Source organism: Bombina bombina, chromosome 8 (genome assembly GCF_027579735.1).
Source record: "Bombina bombina isolate aBomBom1 chromosome 8, aBomBom1.pri, whole genome shotgun sequence".
Lineage (NCBI taxonomy): Eukaryota > Metazoa > Chordata > Amphibia > Anura > Bombinatoridae > Bombina > Bombina bombina.
The window spans coordinates 238,800,383-238,818,007 of record NC_069506.1 but is presented as its reverse complement, the minus strand read 5'-3'; the positions used below and the strand labels follow the sequence as shown (position 1 = coordinate 238,818,007).

The window sequence follows — 17,625 nt, the reverse complement described above, 5'->3', positions numbered from 1 at the left end:
GTATGGGCGGAATCCAGCTCCTGTCTAGTTTCTGCGGTTCATATCCCAGGTATAGACAATTGGGAAGCGGATTATCTCAGCCGCCAAACATTACATCCGGGCGAATGGTCTCTTCACCCAGAGGTATTTCTTCAGATTGTTCAAATGTGGGGTCTTCCAGAAATAGATCTGATGGCTTCTCATCTAAACAAGAAACTTCCCAGGTATCTGTCCAGATCCAGGGGTCCTCAAGCAGAAGCAGTGGATGCGTTGTCACTTCCTTGGAAGTATCATCCTGCCTATATCTTTCCGCCTCTAGTTCTTCTTCCAAGAGTAATCTCCAAGATTCTGAAGGAATGCTCGTTTGTTCTGCTGGTGGCTCCAGCATGGCCTCACAGGTTTTGGTATGCGGATCTTGTCCGGATGGCCTCTTGCCAACCGTGGACTCTTCCGTTAAGACCAGACCTTCTGTCACAAGGTCCTTTTTTCCATCAGGATCTCAAATCCTTAAATTTAAAAGTATGGAGATTGAACGCTTGATTCTTAGTCAAAGAGGTTTCTCTGACTCTGTGATTAATACTATGTTACAGGCTCGTAAATCCGTATCTAGGGAGATATATTATAGAGTCTGGAAGACTTATATTTCTTGGTGTCTTTCTCATCATTTTTCCTGGCATTCTTTTAGAATTCCGAGAATTTTACAGTTTCTTCAGGATGGTTTGGATAATGGTTTGTCTGCAAGTTCCTTGAAAGGACAAATCTCTGCTCTTTCTGTTCTTTTTCACAGAAAGATTGCTAATCTTCCTGATATTCATTGTTTTGTACAAGCTTTGGTTCGTATAAAACCTGTCATTAAGTCAATTTCTCCTCCTTGGAGTTTGAATTTGGTTCTGGGGGCTCTTCAAGCTCCTCCGTTTGAACCTATGCATTCTTTGGACATTAAATTACTTTCTTGGAAAGTTTTGTTCCTTTTGGCCATCTCTTCTGCCAGAAGAGTTTCTGAGTTATCTGCTCTTTCTTGTGAGTCTCCTTTTCTGATTTTTCATCAGGATAAGGCGGTGTTGCGAACTTCTTTTAAATTTTTACCTAAGGTTGTGAATTCTAACAACAGTTAGTAGAGAAATTGTGGTTCCTTCATTATGTCCTAATCCTAAGAATTCTAAGGAGAAATCATTGCATTCTTTGGATGTAGTTAGAGCTTTGAAATATTATGTTGAAGCTACTAAGAATTTCCGAAAGACTTCTAGTCTATTTGTTATCTTTTCCGGTTCTAGGAAAGGTCAGAAGGCTTCTGCCATTTCTTTGGCATCTTGGTTGAAATCTTTAATTCATCATGCTTATGTTGAGTCGGGTAAAACTCCGCCTCAAAGGATTACAGCTCATTCTACTAGGTCAGTTTCTACTTCCTGGGCGTTTAGGAATGAAGCTTCGGTTGATCAGATTTGCAAAGCAGCAACTTGGTCTTCTTTGCATACTTTTACTAAATTCTACCATTTGGATGTGTTTTCTTCTTCTGAAGCAGTTTTTGGTAGAAAAGTACTTCAGGCAGCTGTTTCAGTTTTATTCTTCTGCTTATAATTTCAGTTTTTTTCATTATAAGTTTTAAACTTTGTTTGGGTGTGGATTATTTTCAGCGGAATTGGCTGTCTTTATTTTATCCCTCCCTCTCTAGTGACTCTTGCGTGGAAGATCCACATCTTGGGTAGTCATTATCCCATATGTCAATAGCTCATGGACTCTTGCTAATTACATGAAAGAAAACATAATTTATGTAAGAACTTACCTGATAAATTCATTTCTTTCATATTAGCAAGAGTCCATGAGGCCCACCCTTTTTTGTGGTGGTTATGATTTTCTTGTATAAAGCACAATTATTCCAATTCCTTATATTTATGCTTCACACTTTTTTCTTATCACCCCACTTCTTGGCTATTCGTTAAGCTGATTTGTGGGTGTGGTGAGGGGTGTATTTATAGGCATTTTGAGGTTTGGGAAACTTTGCCCCTCCTGGTAGGAATGTATATCCCATACGTCACTAGCTCATGGACTCTTGCTAATATGGTAGGAATGTATATCCCATACGTCACTAGCTCATGGACTCTTGCTAATATGAAAGAAATGAATTTATCAGGTAAGTTCTTACATAAATTATGTTTTTAAGGGCAATACCCATACAAATGCCCGTTTAGGTAGATTTATTATTGTTAGTTTTTTTTATTTTGGGTATTTTGTGGGGGGTATGGACTACTGTTAAGAGGGACTTTGTTTATTTTTAATGTAAAAGAGCTGATTTCTTTAGGGCAATGCCCTACAAAAAGCCCTTTAAGGGCTATTGGTAGTTTATTCTTAGATTAGAGGGTGTTTTTTTTTTTTTTGGGGGGGGGGTATTTTCATAGAGATTAGGTTTATTTGTTTTTATTATGGAAAGTGTTGTTTATTATTTTTTGTAATGTTAGCCTTTTTTCTGTAATTTTAGATTAATGTAATGTATTTTTTTTATTTTTATTTTAATTGTAATGTAATATTTTTTTTTTAAGTGTATGTAAGGGGTTAAGTTTGGTGGTGGGGCTTAGTCATTAAATTAGTTTTTTGCATTGTGGGGGTTGGCAGTTTAGGAGTTAATAGGTAAATTAGGTTTAATGCATTGTGGGGGTTGGTGGATTAGGGGTTAATAGATGTATTAGGTAGTTTGCGATGTTACTGTTGGCGGATTTAGGGGTTAATAATTTTATTGGGTATTTTTTTTTTCTTAATACTTTGTGCGGGCGGTTAGTTTATTTTTTTCTTAATAGCTTGTGTGGGCGGTTCATTTTTTTTAAATACTTATTGCGGGCGGTTAGGTTTTTTTTATTATTACTTATTGCGGATGTTTTTTTTTAATTATTATTACTTATTGCGGGCGGTTAGTTTTTTTTTTAATGCTCTGCCTTCGCTGCATCCCGGCGGATCCGAAAATGGCAGGGTGGTGAAAGAATCCACCTGCAGCCTTGCGCTGCCAACATTCCTTTGAGGATGCGTGCGCAACTGCCGATGGTGACGGATGCGTTACAAACCCGATTATAGTGTGTATATATACATAGTTTTGACACAAGGGAAAGCAGCAGCCTGTTTCAAAACTGAAACATACAGAGATCCACCCATGCGTACATTACAAGACATAAAACTAAATCAACAGAATTCCGTAAACACAACAGAAAATTATCAATCAATCGTGACAAGATATTAACAAAAAAAGAAAAAAACAAAACCTTCCATTAATTCCAGGGGAGGTGGGTTTGTCTGCTTTTCCTGCTTTCTCAGCCCCTTTACTGGTGTCCCAGCCTAACCTCATCAACTGTGCTAAACTGGGAGCTTCTAAGTATCCTTACACCGGAGAAAGTTTATACCAAGACAGCGAAGTACTCCAAGAGGCTAACCACTAATCTACACAGGAAGCTCAAGGGATACCTTCACCAACAGAAGCACATCCCTACATACTCCTAATGAAACTGGAATAACCATCTCATTTGGCTACAAGGAGGAGATCAAACTACCTACATATACCCCCAGTGCGGCATACTTACCTCATTAGATTGGGGTAATATCTGGTAAGGGTATAAAATACCATCTATTACTTCATATCAACTGTATGTTGAAGATCCACCACAAACTAAATACACTTTAAGGACTTATATGAACTGTCTAGTTTACTATTTTTTCATCTTTACTATTATACATATCTCAAGCTGTAGTGGATATATAGGCGCTGTTAAATCCTTGTACACACATATATATATATATATATATATATATATATATACTGAATTTTTTTTAATTTTTTTTTTGTCTTTGTTTTCCTCCTTGATTATCATTTTATAATTCACCACTGACAAAATGAATTTTATTATTATTATGATCTTTATCCTCCTTTGGGATTAAAATTATATTCACTATCTTGAAATGTGTTGTAATCTTTTTATTATCTTTTTATTATAGGAGTAATATTGGTCATATAGTTCCCTTAGATCATGAATGATCTCTTCTCTCAGCATTAAATAAAATTCAAGTGGGAGACCATTAGGGCCCGGGGCCTTCCCTTTCCTAATATTTTTCAGTGGTTTAGTGATTTCCTGTTCTGTGATAGGTTTATTCAGAAATTCTAAGTCCTCTGTCAAGATCTTAGGCAGGTTCACTTTTTTTCAAAAAAGCTAAAATATCTTTCTTTTTTTGAGTTTTGTCCCTTTCCTTTTTGATCCTAAAATAGTTGGATCTATTTCCCCTAGATGTTTTTTTTTTTTTACTAAAGTGTAAGCTGTGGAAAGATTGTTGGCTAGTTTCCTATTCTCAGCGTCTTGTACTTTCTTTTTGATAAGATATGATGATACATATTTTTAATGTTACCTTGGCCGCCTCCCAAGAAATTGTAATGTTATCTTTGTACCTTTCATTGTTAATACAGTATTCGTTACACTTCTGCTTTAAGAAGTTACTAAAATTAACCGACTTAGAAAGATATTGGGGAAAAAATAAGGTGTTGTAGTTAACTTTAGTGTTAGAAGTATCAGAGTATGATCAAATAGGGTAAATTCCAATATCTTTGATTCTTTAACCCTTGACATCAAGGATTAAAGAAGTGTTATGAGTCTTGAATCTACATGTATATTGTAAGCTATTTGGCTTTAAAAGTCTCCAAACATCTACTATTTTATGACAAGAAAGGAAAGTAGAATTTTTTTTTTAAATTTATAAACTAGTTGAGATTTCTTGGTCCTACTGGTCTTATTAAATTGAATATTTTTTTCCTGTCTAGAACAGAGTTAGGTGTCATATTAAAGTCACCCGTAAGTATTAGTTTTTCATCTGAAAATGTATCCAAAATCCTGAAAATTTTACTTCAAAACTTCCAATCCATACAATTGGGGCCGTATAAATTACCTATAGTCCCTTACTCGTATAAACAAAAATCTCCCTTATCCTTTATTTTTTGCTATATTTTATGATTTAAATTCTTGTTTAATAAGATCACCACCCCTCTTGATGCTTTTGAAAATGCTGAAAAGATAATCTCTCCTATCCAGTTTGCTCTAATTTTTAAGCGTTCGGTCTCTGATAAATGCATTTCTTGCAAACAAACGATATCTGCCTTTTTTTTACTCAGGTAATTTATAATGGTTTTTCGTTTAACTGGGGAGTTATTTCCCCCCACTTTCCATGACAGGAGCTTAAAGTGAAAGTGAATTCTAGCGTTTTACAAACGCTAGGATTGACTTTTGAAACAAATAAAGGGGACTTTCATTCATGAAGTATAAGATACTTCATGTAGAAAGCTCCTTTATTTGTTTTAACTGATTGCCATTTTTAGCTGCTACAGCAGCCCACAGCTAAAAAATTTTTTGCTAAGAGGTGATGTTTTCACCTCTTAGCCAATAGCCGTGCGGTAAATCTTCCTTGGCGTCCATTGGAGCCGGATTTACCTCACGGCTATTGGCTAAGAAAAACATCACCTCTTAGCAAAAAAAATATTTTAGCTGTGGGCTTCTGTAGCAGCTAAAAACGGCGATAAGTTAAAACAAATAAAGGAGCTTTCTACATGAAGTATCTTATACTTCATGAATTAAAGTCCCCTTTATTTGTTTCAAAAGTGCTAGGATTTACTTTCACTTTAACTATAGTTCAAAAAAGGCAGATTTAAAAAAAAATGGAGAAGTAAGGAAGAGAGAGAGAGAGGGAAGAGGAAGAGGAGAAAGAGAAAAAAATAGGATAAGCATTCCTATTATAACTATACCCTTTAAATTAATAATAACATAGAGGAGCATCAAAAACTTTAAGTTCTTATTTGTGTTATCCATTTGCATAAGATAATATCGTAATCCTTTCCCGGTTTCCTCATATGGACCCATCTCACTTCTGAATCTTGTTATAAGATCTTCATGAAAATCTTAGTGGATAGGTTAAAAACAATCCTGCCAAAACTTCTTCATTCAGACCAAGTTGGTTTTGTTAAGAGGAGAACCTCGGAATTAAATATAAAAAAGTTGATCTGCCACTATAGAGTGAAGGTACAAGGAGAAATATTGGTGGCTCTGCCGGGGGCCTTCCTTTTGTCCTTGGATGCAGAAAAGGTCTTTGACAGAGTTGAATGGCACTTTATGCATGAGACTTTGACAAAATTCAGTTTAAAGGGTAACTTTTTGAATTTGATCACCAATGTTTACTCATTATTGGTTAATAACAACAGCTCTCCCATTTGTGCCTTATTTAGGGGTATCAGACAAGGTTGTCCTATGTCACCTTTTCTCTTTGATCTTGTTCTAAAACCATTGGCTGCTATATTTAAGGATTTTTTAGCGGTTTTAAGGTTGATAAAGAATTTTTTCAGATATCACTTTTTGCAGACGTCCTACTGCTGTGCATCACGTCCCAAGATAGACAAGTTTCTGAAACTATAAACCTTCTAGAAGAGTATGGTAAAATCTCAGGCTATAAAATTAACTACTCAAAATTTAAACGATTGTGTTTAAAAAGAGATAACCCAGTTTGGATATATCCATTTATTAAGACAAACACCTTAATATATTTAGGAATCAATATATCTGCAAATTCAAGTAACTGGTACAGGGAAAACATCATCCCCATCCACTGGGATAATGCTGACAAATGAAAGAACTGGGTGAAGTTACCTCTTTCACTATCAGGCAGAATAGTATCCTTTAAGATGTTTATCCTCCCAAAAATACTCTATACTCTTCGAATGCTTCCACTCCTAATAAAACCACAAGATCTAATAAAATTCTTAAAAGCTTTGATACTTTCTGTGGCAAGGTAGGAAACCGAGGATTAAACTGGAGAGGTTATTTCTCCCATACGTTAGGGGAGGTTTGACTTGACTCAACATAAAATTGTATAATTATACAACTGTTTTGAGAGTTCTCCTAGATTGATTATTTGAAAACGATAAATATACAACGCATAACATAGATTAAACAATTTGTTCTCCTTTCTCTTTAAACTTTATTCTCCATTCTTCTAACAGAGAATTAGATTAGAGAATGTATTCTCATATGCTACTAAAAGATATTCTCATCGCTTGGAGAGCTTCAATGAAGGCTATGGGAACCGGATACAGGTTCTTCAAATAGCTTCCCCTACTTGGGAACAACCAATTCCCATTAGGATTACACAGTAAATTATTTCAATCCTGGAAAGGCAAAAATGTGAGCACTATTTACCATGATCCTTCAACTAATCACCCATATAACTTTGAAGAATATATTGGGTTCCTAATAGGGAAAGATTCTTCTTTCTTCAGGCCAAACACTATCTATCACAGATGTTTCCATCAAAAACATCCTTTATTGAATTGCCATAAGGCTAAGGAAGGCTCTTTATCATTTATATATAAATCACTACAAATTTCCCTAGAGGAAGGAATGGTGAGGGAATATACAGCTAGATGGAATAAACTCCTCCCAAATTCTAATAATGATAAAATCCTCATAAGAAGTTTCTCTATCTTACATGGCTTAACAAAATCTGCTAAAATCAGAGAGTCCCATTTCAGACTCATCCATTTTGATTATGTTACTCCTAGGAGAATACATAAATGGAGAAAAGATATTTAAAACAAATGCAAGAGTTGGATCCTAATATTCTCCATTTACTATATAATTGTCCGAGATTGAATCAATTTTGGGCAAAAATCGAATATTTGCTCTCATCAATACTGGGCAACAAAATTAATCTCTCAAGAGAAACTATAACAATCATAAATAAAGATCGGAATTGGGGAATTAGCTACAAATGTATTCAATTAGTAATTTTAAAGATAAGAACGTAATTTTTTCACAATTGGACAGCAAGGAAAATCGCCTCAATTGGTCATGTAAAAAATATGCTTTGCAAACAAGCAATCTTAGAGGCTTACGATACTAAGTTCTATAAAATAAACAGCCATGCAGAGTATGTGAAAACCTGGGGAAAGTTTATAACTTTTATGGATTTAAGAATAACATTAAACAGTTCCTCCCAATAAGGGAGCTTGATGGGCTATAGGAATAGGGTAGTCTGAGAGAGGGAGAGAGAGAGGGATGCTTCCCCTTACCCCCCTTTTTTTCTCTTCCCCATAGAGGTGAACCCTTAAAAAGTAAGTAAGTAGTGACTCTAAAAGGTTAGTTGATACACTGATTGGTAAGACTTCTATCAAACTGATTATTAAGTATGCATTTTGTTCTCTTAAACCATATTGTACTCTTTTGTATCTGTAAAGTACTTGGAGAATTAGGATTCATTGTTAAAATAAAAAAAGGAAAGAAAAGGAAAAGGAAAAAAATAAGCTCTATGATGTATTTTTGACATTGAATGATTTTAACTTTTTGAACAAAAAAGGGAAATAAAAAAAAAGATACTACACCTTTAAAAAAAAAAATGTTACACAATGCAGCAGTGGCCAGTAAGGCCAATTTAATACTTGGTTTCATTGGGAGAGGTATTAGTAGTAGAAATAGTAAGGTTCTTATGTCACTTTACAGATCGTTAGTTAGACCACATCTGTAATACTGTGTACAGTTCTGGAGACCCTATCTAGAAAGATATAAATAAACTAGAAGCTGTCCAAAGGAGGGCTACTAAAATGTTGCACAGTCTAAAATATAAAACGTACAAAGAAAGATTCTATGACCTAAATATTTAAATTTAGAGGAAAGAAGGGAAAGAGGTGACAGTAGAAATCTTCAAATATGTGAAGGGACTTAATAAAGTGGAAGCTGAAAGCATTTTGCACAAAAAACAAATGTCAAAACAAGGGTTCACAATCTAAAGTAAAAGGATAGCAGATTCAGGAGAAATGTGAGGAAGCATTTTTTTACAGAAAGGGTGGTGGATTCAAGGAATACTCTTCCATTGAAGGATAGAAAAAAAGTTAAGATGAGTTAAAATAATAGAGAAAGAGAAGAACAAGAGAAGGGGGGAAAGAGATGGATAAGAGAGGAGGGATAGAGAGAAAGAAGTGAGAGAAGTGAAAGAGAGAGGAGGGAGGGGGAAAAAGATGAGGGGCGAGTGAAGAGATACGAGGGAGAAAGAGATTAAAAAGAAATTGAAGAGAGAGGCCGTGAGAGAAATAAGGGGGAAGAGAGGGAGTGAAATAGAAGAGGAAGATAGAGAGAGGGAGTGAGACAGAGAAATAGTAAAGAAGATGGAGAGGGAGAGAAGGGGGAACAGAGCATGATGAGAAGACTGAAAAATATAAAAGAGGCAAGGGAGTAAAAGAGAAATAGGTAAAGAGAGAAAGAGACAAGACTAAGGGCTCGATGATTGAAAGCTCCCTGGGCTGACGAGATTATTAAAGAATGCTTGCCAGTCCTTCTATTTCCCTGGTGGAATTATCTAACGCCACTTTTTTACGTGGAAAATAGGGTGTCTCACTAAGGGGCGTATACAGCATTTTAATATGAAATGTGCACAACAAAATTCGTATTTTAAACATCATACAAAACAAATATTTGAACCATTCACAAAAAAAAAATAAGCAGGGAAAAAATTGTATTGTAAAGATGCATCAAAAATCGTAACAAAATTCTTCACCAAAAATTGTATGTTAACAAAAAAGTCAAATTTGTATGTAATTTACACAGGAATAAATCAAATTAAATATGCACAGTGTAAATCGTTATTGTAGTACACTTGATGTGCAAACATCACACAGAAATTTGAACTTATAAATACAAAATGCAAAGCGTAATTGTTTTTTTTTCGTAAAATGGGCTGAACATGGGTGTTCCAGGGGCGTATATGAAAATGTCTCTCTAATCCCAGCATAATTCTATAAAATGGTTTGCACTGTACATCTCACAGTTTTTTCTCACCAACTAAAAGGTGGCGAGCTTTTCTCAAAACAATACGAACACTTATAACCCCAATAGAAAAACAAATGCATACTAAAATATCGGCGAATGTAAGATGATCTATGCAGAAAGCAGCGTAATGTGAGTTATATTGGCTGCAGGATTTTAATTTTAAAGTGCTCCCCCTGCTCCCTGCTAACTTCCCACAAAGGAGTGAAGTGTCCCTAACCAGCGAGCTTGATTACTATAATAGGAGCCATCTCGCCACTCCCAGGGACTGTCTCTTGTTTACGTTCATTGCACCGGGGCAGCCCTGTGAGAGTCAGTGAGAAAAAGTAGGTTTGAGCTGGCGTAGATTATATCATCGAGCCCTAAGAGAAGGAAGAGTATGAGAAGTGGGGGGAAGAGAGGAGAGTATAACAAGTTTTACTAGCAGCTTATTCGTCTCTGATTGCAAAGAGTTTACACATCTATATTCTACTGTGAGCTGTAGGGAGGGAGTCAAGACAGTACTTGACTTGACAACCAGACTGGGTGACGCCCCCCTCTACCTCTTCAATGTTCACTGGTACCTGGGTCATTCAGACTCCTGTTTATGCTGAGGCTGACAGGAACTCTCTAGGCAGGCAAAAAGTGGAGGAAATAGATGATCATACACTTCATAGCCAGAGAACTTGAGGTTGTTTTTAAGAGGTTGTGATGGTTAGAATATCCAGCAGTGCCAGAAGGAAGCTAGTGTGCATGGCTTCTATATTACCAAATACAGTCTGTCTCAGGGGCAAAATAAAAAAGGAAAACAAACAGCACATATTTTTTTCTATATTCCTCGGCGTGGACCAATCACGAGTGAGGCTTTAGGCAGTCGCCTATTCGGCATAACAGTAGAACTCTTGGTATATTTGGTTGAAAAGCAGAGAGGAAGGCTCAGGAGCATACATGTGTCTGGCTTACTATATGGCAGCAGTTTTGCAAGAATGTTCCATTTGCAAGAACACTAGGGGGCCTAGTTATCAAGACGTCAACCTCAAATACGCTGGAATTCCACAGCGTATTTGTGGCGAGGCTGATTTGCCTTAGTTATCAAAGGCTCCAGACCGGCAAAAGTAGAATTTTGTGACGTAAGCTTCGATCCGCCGGACTCAGTCCGACACAGATCGATTCTTACGTCACTCCAGATGTTCCGCACACAAGTGCGGCACATTCTCACTACTTTTGCTAGTTATCAAAAAACTAGCAGGTACGCTCGGCACTTTTACGGCCCAGCGTACCTGGTTTTCAAACCGCCACCCCTGGAGGCGGCGGATCCCATAGGAATCAATGGGAGTCTGACCATAGCGAAAGTACAAGTTCGCTGCTGACAGACATCCCATTCATTCCTATGGGAGCTGTCTACACCTAACACCCTAACATGTACCCCGAGTCTAAACACCACTAATCTGTCCCCCCTACACCGCTGCAACTAAATAAAGTTATTACCCCCTAAACCGCCGCTCCCGGAGACCACCGCAAGCTACTCTATACCTATTAACCCCTAAACCGCCGCTCCCGGAGCCCACCGCAAGCTACTCTATACATATTAACCCCTAAACCGCCGCTCCCGGAGCCCACCGCAACTATAATAAATGTATTAACCCCTAAACCGCCGCTCCCTGAACCCGCCGCAACCTATATTAAATGTATTAACCCCTATCCTGCCCCCCCTACACCGTCGCCACCTATAATACATGTATTAACCCCTATCCTGCCCCCCACTACACCGCCGCCACTGTAATAAAATTATTAACCCCTAAACCTAAGTCTAACACTAACCCTAACACCCCCCTAACTTAAATATTAATTAAATAAATCTAAATCATATTTCTATTATTAACTAAATTAATCCTATTTAAAACTAAATACTTACCTTTAAAATAAACCCTAATATAGCTACAATATAAATAATAATTATATTCTAGCTATCTTAGGATTTTTTTTTTATTTTACAGGTAACTTTGTATTTATTTTAGCTAGTTAGAATAGTTATTAAATAGTTATTAACTATTTAATAACTACCTAGCTAAAAGAAATACAAAATTACCTGTAAAATAAATCCTAACCTAAGTTACAATTAAACCTAATACTACACTATCATTAAATTAATTAAATAAACTACCTACAAATAACTACAATTAAATACAATTACATAAACTAACTAAAGTACAAAAAATAAAAAAAGCTAAGTTACAAAAAATAAAAAAATAAGTTACAAACATTTAAAAACATATTACAACAATTTTAAGCTACTTACACCTAATCTAAGCCCCCTAATAAAATAACAAACCCCCCAAAATAAAAAAATGCCCTACCCTATTCTAAATTAAATAAAGTTCAAAGCTCTTTTACCTTACCAGCCCTTAAAAGGGCCATTTGTGGGGGCATGCCCCCAAAACGTTCAGCTCTTTTGCCTGTAAAAGAAAAATACAACCCCCCCCAACATTAAAACCCACCACCCACATACCCCTAATCTAACCCAAACCCCCCTTACAAAAACCTAACACTAATCCCCTGAAGATCATCCTACCTTGAGTCGTCTTCACTCAGCCGAGCAGCGATGGAACCGAAGTGGACATCCGGAGCGGAAGAAGTTAATCCTCCAAGCGGCGCTGAAGAAATCTTCCATCCGATGAAGTCAACATCCAGGCGACGCTGAAGAAGTCTTCGATCCGGGCGATGTCATCTTCCAAGAGGCGCTGAAGGGGTCTTCTATCCGGGCGATGTCATCTTCCAAGCCGGATCTTCAATCTTCATCCCGCCGACGTGGAACATCCTCCTTTCCCGACGAACTACCGACGAATGAAGGCTCCTTTAAGGGACGTCATCCAAGATGACTGTTCCGATCAGCCAATAGAATGCAAGCTCAATCTGATTGGCTGATTGGATCAGCCAATCGGATTGAACTTGAATCAGCCAATCAGATTTTTCCTACCTTAATTCCGATTGGCTGATAGAATCCTATCAGCCAATCGGAATTGAAGGGACGCCATCTTGGATGACGTCCCTTAAAGAAGCCTTCATTCATCGGTAGTTCATCGGGAAAGGAGGATGTTCCGCGTCGGCGGGATGAAGATTGAAGACCCGGCTTGGAAGATGACATCGCCCGGATAGAAGACCTCTTCAGCGCCTCTTGGAAGATGACATCGCCCGGATCGAAGACTTCTTCAGCGCCGCCTGGATGATGACTTCATCGGATGGAAGATTTCTTCAGCGCCGCTTGGAGGATTAACTTCTTCCGCTCCGGATGTCCACTTCGGTTCCATCGCTGCTCGGCTGAGTGAAGACGACTCAAGGTAGGATGATCTTCAGGGGATTAGTGTTAGGTTTTTGTAAGGGGGGTTTGGTTTAGATTAGGGGTATGTGGGTGGTGGGTTTTAATGTTGGGGGGGTTGTATTTTTCTTTTACAGGCAAAAGAGCTGAACTTTTTGGGGCATGCCCCCACAAATGGCCCTTTTAAGGGCTGGTAAGGTAAAAGAGCTTTGAACTTTATTTAATTTAGAATAGGGTAGGGCATTTTTTTATTTTGGGGGGGGGGTTGTTATTTTATTAGGGGGCTTAGATTAGGTGTAAGTAGCTTAAAATTGTTGTAATATGTTTTTAAATGTTTGTAACTTATTTTTTTTATTTTTTGTAACTTAGCTTTTTTATTTTTTGTACTTTAGTTAGTTTATGTAATTGTATTTAATTGTAGTTATTTGTAGGTAGTTTCATTAATTAATTTAATGATAGTGTAGTGTTAGGTTTAATTGTAACTTAGGTTAGGATTTATTTTACAGGTAATTTTGTATTTCTTTTAGCTAGGTAGTTATTAAATAGTTAATAACTATTTAATAACTATTCTAACTAGCTAAAATAAATATAAAGTTACCTGTAAAATAAATATAAATCCTAAAATAGCTACAATGTAATTATGAATTACATTGTAGCTATTTTAGGGTTTATTTTACAGGTAAGTATTTAGTTTTAAATAGGAATAATTTATTAAAGTATAGTGTAGTGTTAGGTGTAATTGTAACTTAGGTTAGGATTTATTTTACAGGTAAATTTCTCTTTATTTTAGCTAGGTAGCTATTAAATAGTTAATAACTATTTAATAGCTATTGTACCTAGTTAAAATAAATTGAAAGGTACCTGTAAAATAAAAATAAATCCTAAGATAGCTAGAATATAATTATTAGTTATATTGTAGCTAGCTTAGGGTTTATTTTATAGGTAAGTATTTAGTTTTAAATAGGATTAATTTAGTTAATAATATAAATATGATTTAGATTTATTTAATTAATATTTAAGTTAGGGGGGGTGTTAGGGTTAGTGTTAGACTTAGGTTTAGGGGTTAATAAATTTATTACAGTGGCGGCGGTGTAGTGGGGGGCAGGATAGGGGTTAATAAATTTATTATAGGTGGCGACGGTGTAGGGGGGGCAGGATAGGGGTTAATAAATTTAATATAGGTTGCGGCGGGTTCAGGGAGCGGCGGTTTAGGGGTTAAACTATTTATTTATTTGCGGCAAGGTGCGGGATCAGCAGGATAGGGGTTAATAACTTTATTACAGAGGGCGGCGGTATAGGGGGGCAGGACAGGGGTTACTAGGTATAATGTAGGTGGCAGCGGTGTCCGGGAGCGGCGGTTTAGGGGTTAATACATTTATAAGACTTGCGGCGGGTTCTAGGAGCGGCGGTTTAGAGGTTAGTAACTTTATTTAGTTGCGGGGGGCTCCGGGGGCGCTGGTATAGGGGGTAGAACAGTGCAGTTTAGTGTGAGTGCTTAGTGACAGGCTAGCAAGAAAGCTGTCAAACAGCCGAAGAGCAGCGAGATCGGATGAGTGATAACTCTCACAGTCCGCTGCTCATCGCCCCGCAGCATTTTGACAGCTTTTTTTGATAACTTAGGCATATTTTTTCAGGTCCGCGGCAGCGAAGGTAGGCGAGCTTAGGCGGGCGTATTGGGCCGGCGAAGTCAGAAAAGTTGACGGCTTGATAGCTACCCCCCTAGATGGTAACACTATTCCTGTCATGTAGTGCTCCAGTAACTTACATAGGTATCTCTTCAATAAAGAATAATATGGAAACAAAGCAAATTTGATAAAATAAGTAAATTGGCAAATTTTTAAGATTGTATGCTCTTTCTGAATCACAAAAGAAAATGTTTGGGTTCCATATCCTTTTAATGACCCTTTAAAGGGACAGTCTACGCCAAATGTTTTCTTATTTAAAAAGATAGATAATCCCTTTATTACCCATTCCCCGTTTTTGCATAACCAACAGTTATATTAATATACTTTTTACCTCTGTGAGTACCTTGTATCTAAGCCTTTGCAGACAGCCTCCTTATCTAAGTGCCTTTGACAGACATGCAGTGTAGTCAATCAGTGAAGACTCCTAAATACCTTCACGGGAGTGAGCACAATGTTATCTATATGACACGTGTGAACTAGCACAGTCTAACTGTGAAAAACTTTCAAAATGCTCTGAGCTAGGAGGCGGTTTTCAACGGTTTAGAAATCAGTTTGAGCCTAGCTGGGTTTAGCTTTTCAAAAATACCACCAATGGAACAAAGCAAATTTGATGATAAAAGTAAATTGGAAAGTTGTTTAAAATTGCACGCCCTATCTGAATCATGAAAGTTTAGTTTTGACTTTACTGTCCCTTTAACATGTCATTTGTTTATTTTATTTTTAATTTATTTTTTGTTGCAAGCTATAAACCACTTATGTTTTATTATTATTAAAAACAAAAACAACTCAGTGGAAAAAAATGTGAACAGATTAGAATGGGTAATAATTTGGAGGACTGTATGTATGAAATAAATATTGGATTACATTATGTAATTCTCAATTTTGTCTCCCTCAGAAAATGTATTCTCGAGTTTCACTACAGCTTTTGAGAATATAACCACATCCCCAATAACCAAGAACAATGTTCCAAGAACACCACCAAGGAATGTTCGCTGTGGAGACATCTCTAGTTCTGCTACAGCCATCCGCAACCTATCAATTTTCATCTTCACTGTTGCTTTCATTTTTGGAGCAGTTGGAAATGGACTTGTTATCTGGATCACAGGCTTTAGAATGAAGAAGACAGTCAACACTATTTGGTTTTTAAATTTGGCAGTCGCTGATTTTATCTTCACTATCTTTTTGCCAATAACCATTTCCCACACTGCTCTAGGTAACTGGCCTTTTGGTAAATTTATGTGCAAGATTAGCAGTTTTATTCCAATGTTTAACATGTTTGCCAGTGTATATTTTCTCACAATCATAAGCGCTGATCGTTGCGCATTTGTGGTGTTCCCTGTCTGGGCACAGAATAAACGGAACCCCAAAATTGCTGTCATTGTAGCTACTGTTATCTGGGCATTAGCTCTAGCTTTGAGTTTTCCTTATCTTGCATTCCGGGACACTTTTTTTAACAGTAAAACAAATCTGACTGTTTGCTTTAATAACTATGCCTTCTCCCTTGATACAAAAAATCCAGCCATTCAGTCATTAAGGCTTATGAGACATAAAGCTATGATATTTACAAGGTTTTTTGGAGGATTTCTTCTACCCTTTTTAATCATTGTTGTATGCTATGGAATTATCATCATGATGCTGAGGAAAAACCGATTAGTGGCACATTCTAGGAGACCACTAAGGTTAATTGTTGCGGTTGTTGTTACATTTTTCATTTGTTGGTTACCTTACCATATATTTTCATTGTTGGAGTTGTCTCTCCATGGTAACAATTGTTCCTTAAAAAACACTGTTACTATTGGTACATCTTTGGCCATTAGCCTGGCTTTTATCAATAGCTGTGTGAACCCCATCCTTTATGTGTTTATAGGACGGAATGCACAACATCGAATTAGGACATCAATTTTACAGGTAATTGAGAGAGCTCTAAAAGACGAGCAATCCCAAATAACCCGTACTAGCAAAACTCAGTCCAAGTCTATGTCAGAAGCAACATCTAAATTCCTCTAACAGGCAGCTTTACTAGTAATAGTTTTCCTACTAATAACTTGAAACATGGAGAACCATAAATCTTTGCTGTGGGCACCACGTAGAATTAGGACTGAAGAGCTACACAGATTCCAGAAATGTCATGTGTCTTTCACTCAATATAAGCTCATCATAACAAAAGGATTTTAGTGACATGTATTTTTGTTCACAGCATTTTCATTTTTATATACATTTTTGAGAACACCAAACACCAGGGGGTGCAATGAAAATTTCAGGGATTTTACAAATGTACCAAAATGCAGTTGCTGTGTTTTTGTTAATAAAATTGTATAGAAATTTTATTAAAAATAATCTGTGTCTATGTTGAATGATACATATGTTTTACTTCTTTTGTGCTGTGATAACCCTGGAGGACATAGGAAAGAGTATTTTTTTAAGTACTCGGTAACAGTGCATACATTGTTATAGGGATAAATTGGTCAGGCTTCTTCTAATAGCCTTACTTGTGTGATATGCACTAAGGGAAAGCTATATGTACTAGTGATGTTGAATGTTACCTGGGGATGGATTTGGTGCCAAGATCAGCAGAGGAGGTCTTAAAAGGCCCTTGGTGAGGTCATTCCAATGCTTGGTAATTCTATAACACATTAAAGGGTCAGTCTACTCCAGAATTTTCATTGTTTAAAAAGATAAATAATCCCTTTCTTACCCAGTCCTCATTTTTGCATAAGCAACATCTTTGTATTAATATACTTTTAACCTCTGTGATTAGTTGTATTTTAGCCAATCAGTGCTGACTCCTAGGTTAATCCATGAGAGTGAGCATATTATCTATATGAACTAGGGTTGCCTA

General features: G+C 36.8%; 1 protein-coding gene across 3 annotated transcripts in view; it reads left to right on the top strand.

The window, feature by feature from the left end:
- Positions 1-17,145, top strand: part of LOC128639074 (chemerin-like receptor 2) — a 244,861-nt gene extending 227,716 nt beyond the window's left edge. For all 3 annotated transcript variants that reach the window (XM_053691224.1, XM_053691225.1, XM_053691223.1), the window contains one exon: positions 15,682-17,145. In XM_053691224.1, coding sequence (XP_053547199.1) covers positions 15,682-16,793 — 1,112 coding nt within the window. In that variant the 3' untranslated portion in view covers positions 16,794-17,145. The remainder of the gene's footprint in view (positions 1-15,681) is intronic.
- Positions 17,146-17,625: the final 480 nt, after the last annotated feature.